The sequence below is a fragment of the Syngnathoides biaculeatus genome, chromosome 5 (genome assembly GCF_019802595.1).
Source record: "Syngnathoides biaculeatus isolate LvHL_M chromosome 5, ASM1980259v1, whole genome shotgun sequence".
In the NCBI taxonomy this organism is placed as follows: Eukaryota; Metazoa; Chordata; class Actinopteri; order Syngnathiformes; family Syngnathidae; genus Syngnathoides; species Syngnathoides biaculeatus.
The window spans coordinates 21,259,821-21,271,391 of NC_084644.1; the positions used below are offsets into that span (position 1 = coordinate 21,259,821).

At 40.9% G+C, this 11,571-nt stretch overlaps 1 protein-coding gene across 3 annotated transcripts; it reads left to right on the plus strand.

Annotated features, from left to right (window-relative positions):
* Positions 1-991: 991 nt before the first annotated feature.
* On the plus strand, positions 992-7,084 carry LOC133501394 (transmembrane protein 74). Of its 3 annotated transcripts, none has more exons than XR_009795168.1 (3): positions 992-1,122; positions 1,672-2,781; positions 6,580-7,084. XR_009795168.1 is itself a non-coding variant. In XM_061821134.1 (3 exons), the coding sequence occupies exons 2-3, from the start codon at positions 1,735-1,737 to the stop codon at positions 6,689-6,691; spliced, it is 708 nt and encodes a 235-aa protein (XP_061677118.1). In that variant the 5' UTR covers positions 992-1,122; positions 1,672-1,734; the 3' UTR covers positions 6,692-7,082. The 3 variants fall into 3 exon arrangements, 2 of the variants coding, with proteins under 2 accessions (XP_061677118.1, XP_061677117.1); XM_061821134.1 differs by having other exon boundaries at positions 1,672-2,330; positions 6,580-7,082; XM_061821133.1 differs by having other exon boundaries at positions 1,672-7,083.
* Positions 7,085-11,571: the final 4,487 nt, after the last annotated feature.

The window sequence follows — 11,571 nt, forward strand, 5'->3', positions numbered from 1 at the left end:
TTCCAGTCAGCTTTAGAATAGATTTTAAAGTTCTGCTACTGGTCTATAAATCCCTAAATGATTTACGTCCTGAATACACGAAAGAAATGCTTACAGAATATAAACCCAGTAGACCTTTGAGATCGACTGACTCAGGTCAGACAGTGGAGCGCAGAGTCCAAAGCAAACATGGTGAAGCAGCATTTAGCTGCTATGCTACACACAAATGGAATAAATTGCCAACAAGGTGAGGTTTTATCCCATTTTTACAAATTTTAATAAATATTACTGTACATGTGCTGGAGAGTCAGACACTGTTAAGACATCAACATGATATTTTACATTATAGTAAACATATTAACATATCACTGAGATCTTATACTGCCTACCACAAAGCTAATTTGTTTCGCAGTTTGTCTCTTTTTAAGCAGCTACTCTGCCAAAAGGTGTCTTCGCTGTACAACTACAGGATTTAAAACATCCATTAACTTCCTTCCCCTAACCCACAGACTTGCCTTGATTAATGAATGAATTGGTTATATTTTGTATTAAAAGCAAAAAAAAAAAAAAAAATCACTAAACCTTTGGTAGTATATCTGGTGGGTTATTTGTCATCTTTTTCAATTCAGGTCTACAGAAGCACTCTCTTTTCTTCCACCCAGAAGTATCCTGGTGCCCAATGTTTACAAATATTGCCTTCTAAAAAGGCCGTCTTTTTTTATAACCACATTTTAGTTGATCCCCATTGTTTCGATTAATATTTTACCATTTAACTTGTAGTTTTCATAAAAGGAGATTTATCAACACTCTTCAAACTCAGATGCATGAATCCATGATTGTCAAACCGATTTTGAATTCAATAGGCAATGAGGGTCGGGTGGGGTCCAAAGGCTCCAAATATCCGAGGTGCTGCTTTGGTGCTGACGTGGTCAGCTCCTCTCGGTGGTGCAGGCAGGGGAGGCTCTGGGGTGGGCGCGGCTAACAAGGAGCTCCAATCATTGCAGCCTCTGACGTCACAGCCTCTGAGTAAGGAGACGGGGCCGCAGGCGTCCTGATTTATCAAACCTTTTTGGAGAAATCGTGGAGTTTCCCGCTATGGAGTGTTTTGGCGTGAGTCGACCTGAGGAATCCTGAAGAAACACGGTTGGTTTATTGATGAATGTGACGTTTTAGAATGGTTTCGCTTTCGGGATTAGAAAACGATTGTGCGCGATGCGTTTTTTCAACTGCAGTAGCTGCATGTACCGTCTCTGTGCTGAAACTGTCTTTTCGGAACTATACGCTTCATGGATATTTTTTTCCCCGATTCATTTCGATGTATTATTTAATTTCCACCATCCTCGTGTAGACAAAGTGAAAATGTGATCTGGAAACATTTCAGATTCGCTCTACTCGTTGGGTGCTTCATTAGAGCATCGTTTCATCTAGGTTTAGGATCAACAAAAAAATCCTCCCATAATTGGATACAAAGGTATTTGACTCATCGCATCTGATGTAAACGTCTTTAAAGATGAGTCTGCGGATTTCACTGATCAACTTAAAAGTGGCTTTTACACGTTTGTGTGACTGAAGTGTGCATGTGCGTTTTGGGCACACGGAAGCACACGCCTTTGCGCACAAATACAGGACGCACGTCAAGTTTATTCATCAGGGTTATCTAATTAACTTGCGCCATTTGACTTGTCTCATTAGGAATGCTGGGCGGCATCACAGAAGAGAAAGGAAGACGGAAACGGCAGGCGGCGGCGAAACCGAATGGCTTCTATAGTGCTGCCTTTGACAAGGGACGGCGATAAGACGGCAGGCTCTCCCACCGTCCTTGAACGCGTCTCCGCTGTGCTGCACGCCCGCAAACTGAGCGAATCAACAGGAGGGGGGTCCCTCGGGGAAGGCGGCGCCTGTAACCCGGCCCGGACCTGCCATCCTTCGGCTGCGAGGCGAGCGGAGGTCAAGTTGCGTCCGCTCGGTGAGGAGAAAGTGCGCGTGTGCTGTGATGAGGAATTGGAGACATCTTTCACCTACATCGATGAGAATGTCAACCTGGCAATCGGCAGCCCAGAGACGAGCTGTAAAAGTTCCCTCAGAACCGCACGCAACTGCGAGCCGTGCTCAGAGACGGTCCCCGATTTTTCTTTCATGTCCGAGGACGACTTGTCCTTTGGGGAGAACTCAGGTTCTTCAGTGGACTATTGCTTTATAAGCGCAGTCACTTTTTTGGTGACCGGCATTTCCTTGGTGATAATCTCCTACACCGTGCCCCGGGATGTGGTCGTGGACAGAGACAGTGTCTCGGCCAGGGAGATGGAGAGACTGGAAGTGGAGAGCGCTCGCATTGGAGCTCACCTGGACCGGTGCGTCATAGCAGGATTATGCTTGCTGACACTGGGCGGGGTTGTGCTTTCCACTCTTCTCATGATTTCCATGTGGAAAGGAGAGATGTACAGGAGGAAAGTCATTGCTTATTCCAAACGTTCCGCCAAACTCTATGGTTCCATCAGCTTGAAAACTAAATCCAGTCCCAGTCACTCCTCTGCACACTTGTCCCTGGAGGATATAGTGGAAACTTTGAACTAGCAGTGCACAGTATTGGGCTGCACTCAAATTGTCACCATTTTTTACTGTGTGCATTGGACATGCAAGTGTGCAATATTTTGGTTTATGATGTACACAGAAAAACAGGCTATCATGATAGCCTACTAATCATTTTCTATACAACTCGTCTTTGTTTGGGGCCTGCTCAATTTGGATGGAGTGGGGTCCACCCTGGACTGGTCATCAGCCACTTGCAGTCATGTCGTCAAAGTTAGTGATATCCCTTTATATGTAATTGCCAGATTCTTCTTCTTTTCCTTTCGGCTTGTCCTGTATCAGGGGACAATGTAAATGTCTTGAGAGGAGATGAAACAGGTTTCCTTCACAATGTTGTCTATTTTGCAATTCTGCAATGCCAGAGCATATTCCGTTTTTGTTTCTTTATGTAAATACATTCAGAAGGACACAAAAAACAGCTAATTCAACTGTATAATGTATACTGTTAGATCCAAAAGCATTTGGACAATGTCACAGTTTAGCAATGGGAAGTACTCTCCATAACACAGCTATACTTGCTAACTGGTAAATGCCATATTTTTTCAATACAGTACTTAAATACTTTAAGTAACTGGTGAGTAACTTCCAATGTATTTTTTAGTAACATATTATATCCATCCATTGTCTATACAGCTTGTGCTCATAGGGTTGTGGGTGAGCTGGCCCTGAACCAGCTGACTTGGATGGGATGTACAGTTTGGACATGTTGCCCCTTAGTTGCAGTGGACACAGACAAAAAAAACCCCAAAACATTCACACTCACGTTCTCAGCTATACACAATTGCGAGTCTTCAATTAACGAAACACCCAGAGAAACCCCATATAAGCACAGGGAGATTATGAGAACCCTACACAGGAAAGCCAGAGATGAGCATGGAGCAGAGACCTCAGAACTCCAAAGCTGACATCCTTACCATGAAACCTTCCATAACCTTCTAATAGTTTCATTTTTAAATACTTTGTTGTGGTGTGGAAATATAAAAAAACACTGCCATTGTTCACATACTTCTTCTTTTCCTTTCGGCTTGTCCTCTTAGGGATCGCCACAGCGTGTCATCTTTTTCCATCTAAGCTTATCTCGTGCATCTTCTTCTTTAACACCCACTGTCCTCATGTCCTCCCTCACAACATCCATCAACCTTTTCTTTGGTCTTCCTCTCGCTCCTTTGCCTGGCAGCTCCATCCTCACCACCCTTCTACCAATATACTCACTTTCTCGTCTCTGAACATGACCAAACCATCTCAGTCTGCTCTCTCTAACCTTGTCTCTAAAACATCTAACTTTGGCTGTCCCTCTTATGATCTCATTTCTAATCCTATCCAACCTGTTCACACCAAGCGAGAATGTCAGCATCTTCATTTCTGCTACCTCAAGTTCAGCTTCGTGTTGTTTCTTCAGCGCCACCGCCTCTAATCCGTACATCATGCCCGGCCTCACCGCTGTTTTATAAAATTTGCCCTTCATCCTGGTGGAGACTCTTCTGTCGCATAGAACACCAGACACCTTGCGCCAACTGTCAGCCCTGCTTTGACAAGTTTCTTCACTTCTTTACCACGTTCTCCATTGCTCTCTATTGTTGACCCCAAGTATTTGAAGTCATCTACCTTCGCTATCTCTTCTCCGTGAAGCTTCACTCTTCCTTTTCCGCCCCTCACATTCACACACATATATTCTGTTTGACTTCGGCTAATCTTCATTCCTCTCCTTTCCAGTGCGTGCCTCCATCTTTGTAATTGTTCCTCCGCATTCTCCCTGCTTTCACTGCATATCACAATATCATCTGCGAACATCATGGTCCAAGGGGATTCCAATCTAACCTCATCTGTCAGCCTATCCATTAGTACCGCAAACAGGAAGGGGCTCAGTGCAGATCCCTGATGCAGTCCCACTTCCACCTTAAATTCTTTTGACACACCAATGGCACAGCTCACCGCTGTTCTGCTGCCCTCATACATGTCCTGTACTATTCTAACAAATTTCTCCACTACGCTAGACTTGCGCATGCAGTACCACAGTTCCTCACTTGTTACTCTGTCATAGGCGTTCTCTCGGTCTACAAAGACACAATGTAGCTCCTTCTGAGCTTATCTGTACTTTTCCACGAGCATCCTCAAGGCAAATAATGCATCTGTGATACTCTTTCTCGGCATGAACCATACTGTTGCTCGCAGATACTTACTTCTGTCCTGAGTCTAGCCTCCACTACTCTTTCCCATAACTTCATTGTGTGGCTCATCATCTTTATTCCTCTATAGTTTAATTGTTCACATACTTTTCACTAGTAATATCCCAACATACAAACAATTTAAAATATCTAATATTTTAACACAAGTACGTCTCTGCTTGAATAAACGCCATACATATTTTTTTTTAATATACATATTTGGAACTTCATTCTATAGTTGACAGTCTCTTACAAAGTGGGCCAGTAGACCGACTTTAGAGCAAGAGTGTTGTCTGTTGTTCTTGAATTGTTCCCATTTTCATTCTGGTAACCCATCTTTATGTTCCATGAAAGATGTTATATAAATATTTACTATCATTATCAAGCGGTAAATCCAACTTGATAGAAAGGTGCGGCCATACCTAACTTTACTGCTACTTTTGACGTGACTTTTACTGCTTGAACAAAGCCTGAGTCTGAGTTAGCTTTATGGTTTTTATATTATTTGAAATTGCACCATATGAGATAGGCATGTACTCCTAATATTGCTGACAGATTTCACAGTACAGCCATTCTTCAACATAAACACTCCACTGTACATGAATACAGTGAATACACAGGGTTGGCACCCAGGATTCAGTAATTCGCAATTAAAAAAAAATATATATATATTTTATTTTTGTCTTGCGGTTTTCTGCTGTTTTTGTTGTTGTTTTTATATTTTTCAAGGAACCCAACAGTGAAAACACTTTTAAGGGATGTATCCCCATTTATCCAATAACTTTACATTCTTTTTTTTTTTTTAATTTCACATTGAAGTTATAATGCCTGTCCATTACGTATAGATTTCTGCGATTTGTGGTCTGGCTCGGTCCCTAATCCCGAGTGACTTCTGGGGTCCACATTGGAGTATTTTTTTAAAATAACTGGTCGTGGAACATTTAAACTGAACTGTACAGCAACAGAATATCTATTTGAAGGGTGCGTTTATTTGACATCTATTTGCAGAAATCCTGATGAATGCATCCAGGGCGTAAGTAAAAATAATGGCAGTGTCAGTATGACCACATTTTTTTATATTAGTGGAAAGAAAGGATTTGTCAATTTAAGGAGAGAAATTTTTTTCTTCAAGTGGATGATTACACAGTGCCTGATTGAGGGAAAATGTCAAATGTCAACTCGAGCAAATGCTTCTCTTAGAAGATCCTAACATTACTCATAAGTACAATGTCCAAAGCTTACAATAGAAGTGAAGAATATGGCAACAGCAATGTCACTAATACTGGAATGCATTTTGGTACACTGTAAATATCAGAGCGCTTCTGTTTATTATTAATGCTGTTCATTTTTAATGTGAAGGCTCTGAACTTCGAAATCGTACACACGCACATTTCAGGAAGTCACTGGAGTCCCCAGAGTGGAGGTGAATCTGGCTGCTAAGAGGTTCACTGTGGGATAGTCAGCTCAGTGGTGTGCATGGTAATATCCAGTGACAGTCGCTCTCTGGTGCTGTGCGGAGGTAAAGCCAGTAAGCCCAGCTTAGCGCATCTGAGCAGAAAGCTCCAAGTCGCTTTGACTGAACTAAGCAATTTGACTGCATTGGACAGCCCTGCCTGCCATGCACTGCGCACGCTCCTCCGCTGTCTTCATCAGCTCTTTTCCTTATCTTTTCTTTCTGGAGAATGCATTGTTGCCTTCAGCCTTTTATCACTCCAAAGCTGCAATGCAGTGTTTATACAGTATAATGTGTTGGAATTGGGTCCTGGATGATAAGAGGAAAGGCATTATCAGAAACTTGATTAGCATTTTTCTCAGTGGAACAAACCTCTCTTTTTCTTCTCACCAGGACACACTCGGAGGGCAACATAATAAAACCATGTTGGGGAAATGCTGAGGATAAGACTGCCTTGAAAGCAACAGTAGCTTTACCGAATGAGTTTCTTAACACAATCCGGTGAAGAAAATGATCTGAGTCAGGTGAAATGTTAAAAGGTTGTTGATGATCATGTGAACAATGACAACGTGATGAAGCTGTAAACTGACAAAATGCAGATTTCTGTTTTGTCATTTATCTAACAAAGATTCTAAGTAAAAAATATTTCATTTTCCCACATCACAATCATGGCCTTCTCTTACCCACCCTCTCTTATTTAGATTAACATTTAATGACAATGTTTTCATGAATTTGCAAATGCAGGAGAAGAATGTGGTTAAATAGTTCAAGCATTTTCTGTTTTACCTATCCACAATGCTGCAAATGCTGGCATTCATGTGTGCCAGAAGAAAATAAAGAATGCCAGAAGATGCCTTTGTATGTTTGTGTGTGTGTACGCAGTTTGTCTCATAAATCATGTGTGGACCCTGAAATTAATTCTCATTTGCATTAATTTATACACAAAGATCAATCTTGAATCGTGTCGTGTGTAGTCCGGTCATTCTATTACCTGCTTGCTATATGTTAATTTTCCAGATTGTGTGTGGCTTTTTCTCATGACATTCATTCTAAATGACATGGGTCAGCCTCTATTCACGAGATGGAGCCTGTTAACTGTATGCAAACAGCCGTAGGACATTAACTCCAAATATCTCAATACTGTCAGCGTATGCTTGCATAGCACACCGTATTATGTCTGTATATGGTATATGATGAGATTTAATCTATGAGCTGTGTAAAAATATGAATATACAGTGTAAATTAATATTTGATCCTCCCTCATACACAAAATAATCTATAAAAAAACAATATGATGCGGTACAATTTTATACCATTCTATGTTACAACAACAACAGTAAATATAAGGTTCAATTTTGATTTCACTTTTCCATGTTTTTTGCGCTAGCCTTTTTTTCAAAATAAATGAAAGTTTTTCCTTAAATTTCTACATTCAGTGCTCTATAATGACAACATAGAATGCTATTTTCTTTGAGTTTTTTGTAAATTTGTTGTTAAAAATACAAAAAACAAACAAAAAAAGACACTCCATGTACATTGGTATTCACAGCCTTTGCAATGAAGCTCAGAATAGAGCTGAGGTGTATGCTGGTTCCACTGACAGTCTCTGAGAGGTGTCGTCATTTCAACGTCGCACTCCATCTGTGGTAAATTTCGATAATTGGAAAGACACAAACTTGTCTATCAGGTCGAATGAAAAGAATTGTCTCAAGACCTCATAGACACGATTTTCTCCACTCATTGATGTGGGGAATTGTAAAGGAAGATTGCTGCTGCTTTGAAGGTCCAAGTGATTACAGGGGCCTCCATTAGCTGGAAATGGAAAATCGTTCAGAACCATTGGGACTCGGCGTAGAGCTAGCCATTTGCTTCAATTTTACAGTCAGGGATGAAAAGTAAGGGAAGTGACCAGGAACCCAAAAAGTCACTCTTTTAGAGCCTCAGCATCCTCCTGTGGAAAGGAAACAACCTACCAACGATCTCTGAGGCAATCCAGGAATCAGGCCTGTATTGGTGAGTAGCCAGACGAAACCTATTAAAAGCTATCCATCCATTACTTGTAGTATATATCCTCACGAGGGTCCTGGCATGTTGGAACCCATCCCAGCTATCTTTGGGTGAGAGGGGAGGTACACCTGAACTGGTTGACCGGACAATCACAGGGTACATATAAACAAACAACCATTCGCACTCACATTCATACCTACAGGCAATTTAGAGTTTGCAATGAACCTACCATGCATGTTTTTTGAGATGTTGGAGGAAACTGGAGAAAACCCATGCAGGCACGAGAAAAACATTGAAACTCCACACAGACGAGGCTGGATTCTGAACTGTGAGGCAAATGGGTTAACCAGTTGTCCACCGCCATTGGAGGCTATCCTGCTTAAAACAAACTTGAAAGACTCATATTATTCCCAACTAGATTCTCTGACCTAATGAGACAAAGACTGAAATCCAAGGTGTGAATGTTGAGCACATTTGAGGTAACCAGGCACCTCTCATTACCCGGTGGATAACATCTCAACAGCGAAGAATGGTGGTGGCAGGATCATGCTGCGGGGATGTTTTTCAGTGGCAGATACTGGGAGACTAGTCAGGAGTGAGAGAAAGATGAATGCAGCAATATACCGGTAAGACATAAGGTACAGAGACATCATGAATGAAAACCTCCTGTCAAGCACTCTGGACCTGTGGCTAGGGCAACAGCTCATCTTTCAGGAGGCCAGTAATTGCTGCCAAAAGTGCACCAAAACAATATAAAGCAAAGACAGGGATTTTTTAAAAAATATTATTTATCTATCCAACCATGCACTTTCTGAGCTGCTCATCCTCACAAGGGTCATGGGAGTGCCAGAGCCCATCCCAGCTATCATCAGGCAGGATGCAGGATGAACTGGTTGCCAGCCAATCGCAGGGCACATGGACACAGACAACAGTCGCACTCACATTCACACCTACAGGCAATTTAGAGTCTAATTAATGCATGTATTTAATAATATATTGAAATATCTGCACTGTTTCAGCCAGTTTTCCACAAATACATACTAAAATCTCCCATATTTGGCACCTATACATAGTTTTTGCTAATACAAGCAGCCTTCCACGGGCAACCTACTAAATATGTTTAGGGGATTTAAGCGGGGTTTTTCAGATTAAATGTCAAGATCAATTGGATTTCCAGTGGTTTTATGTATAATCTCGTTGTCCTTGAGTTGTGCACAACCATAGTTGCCCTATTGATATTTGCTTGGTTCCTCAGTAAGGTGATCCGTTCAGGTAAGCAGAACCTTCACCCAGCAGCGGCCAACAGCAAATTTCCCAAAGGTGAAATTATACACATTGACAATGCTAATGTCCGAGTTGTGTGTATTTGTGCAAGAGTGTGTATTTGTTATAAATTTAGTGTCGGTCTGCATATAGTTTTAAGTTTAATCTTTAAGAGCTGCTGACTCAGGGAAAAAGGTTTGTGTTTGTTGTGTTGGGTTCTGGCATTTGGACTGCAAATAGGCTTTTACCCTGATTGTAATAATGTAAAATCTGAGAAAGGAGATCAACATATTATCATGGATATCTACACAGTTAACGGAGAAACAGTACACAAGCAGGACGGAGGGTCCATCCTTGCAAAAAGACAATAATTTTCATTTTTGATTGATACTGTAAAACTTGAAAAAATATGTTGATTACTGTACTTGCAAATCTCAGTACTGGACAAAATCATTATATCAAACTGTTTTGGTTACATTATTCATCTGCATGAGCAAAATGTTAGCAGTAGTGCTGAAATGTGTTTTCAATGGAGCTCATGTTGAACAGAACCAAGCTCCCCTGACAGTGCCTGTGGTTCACATGCTCCATCGAAGTAACATAATATAACTCCAGCAGACCTAAACCTAAACAAGAAAGTATATTGATACTTCATTTATTGGCTGAATACAAAGACTTTTTGTCCTCTGACAACTGGTCACATAACTCCAGGAGGCTACTGCATCCCGCCAAGAAACAGTTAACTAATTTGACCACATAACCAAAACCTGCATGATAGGTGAATTCATCTCCAATGTATTCTTACGGGACCAAAACATAATACATTTGAAGTAACTATCATGTGAAGAACCACACTCAGAAAGAGTCAGGACAAATGATAGAAAAGGCCAAGGTTGTGTAAAGAACCAGATTTGTAGTGTTGCGTATAATGTGCCTTGGCCGATTAAATGGAAAGGCGGGAGGATGTTTTACCAATAATTCATTAATCTTTTCCCTTTTCATTCTGAGTTCATTTCAGTTCAAATCTCATTTGGTTTACACGAGTGTTTGCGTTGATGAAACATGAGGCTGTAGGAAATTACAAATAACTTACAAGTCTGAAGGCTCCAACCTTTTAAGACAACTTACCAAACATGCATTTGTAATGAACGACAGCTCCATTTATTAGCGGATGGCACAGCCAAAAAAAGTTTCCACTTCAATTGATTACTTTGAAGGGAAGGACTGAAGCCAAACTCTTCTGAGACATGACTTCATTTTTCGGTTGCTCCCTCCATTGCCTTAGCCAAACAGGATATTTTTAGTCAGAGTGTGCCCTGCATCGTTGGAACGCTCATCGTATTGCAAATCTCATTGGGCAAGATGTATTTAGCCGAGTTGTGTGTCATTTAGCCTATGAGTAAATCTTTGCTTTTGCCATGTCTTGGCTGGTGCGCAAACATTTTCTATTTGCATGATATCATACCTCATAAAAATATTTTACACTACCTGTTTGATCAAGTCATTCAGGCAGTTATTATTATAATTTTTTTTTAAATTATTTTCAGACACTTCCTGAAAGTAAAACACAACAGTATATCAAGAATTCAAACTGATTTCAACGATCAACACTCAAGATCACTTCTTCTCCTGTCAAACTCCAGTAAAACCTCTTGTTTTGGACTCATTAATGTAATTGTAACGTTTTTAGAATGATTGCAAAACTCTGAAAGGGGCCAAAAAGTCTAAAAAGGAGATAAATGTTCAGTAAAATCATTAAAACAGTTTTGACTTTAATGACATATGACAAAGGCACATATGCACTGTAAAATCCATTAGAAACCAAAGAAAAGGTAAATGACATGCTCTGACACAATTTTTTGATGCTCACTGAACAGCGGTCTTATGAGGTATCTTGACGCCTCAGGTGACTACGTCCACAACATTGGTCCAAACTTTTCAATACTGCTTGTCCTTGAGTCTGACTTTTCTTTATTGTACTGTACGTTGCCATTTCTGTTTTTTTTCTGCTCCTGCCATTTCGCTGCACCTTCTCACAGCAGGCAAAGATGGCTTGTCATAACCCCAAAAAAACCTGTCTGCAGATCTATTTCCTGTGTTGCACTTGGCAACTTT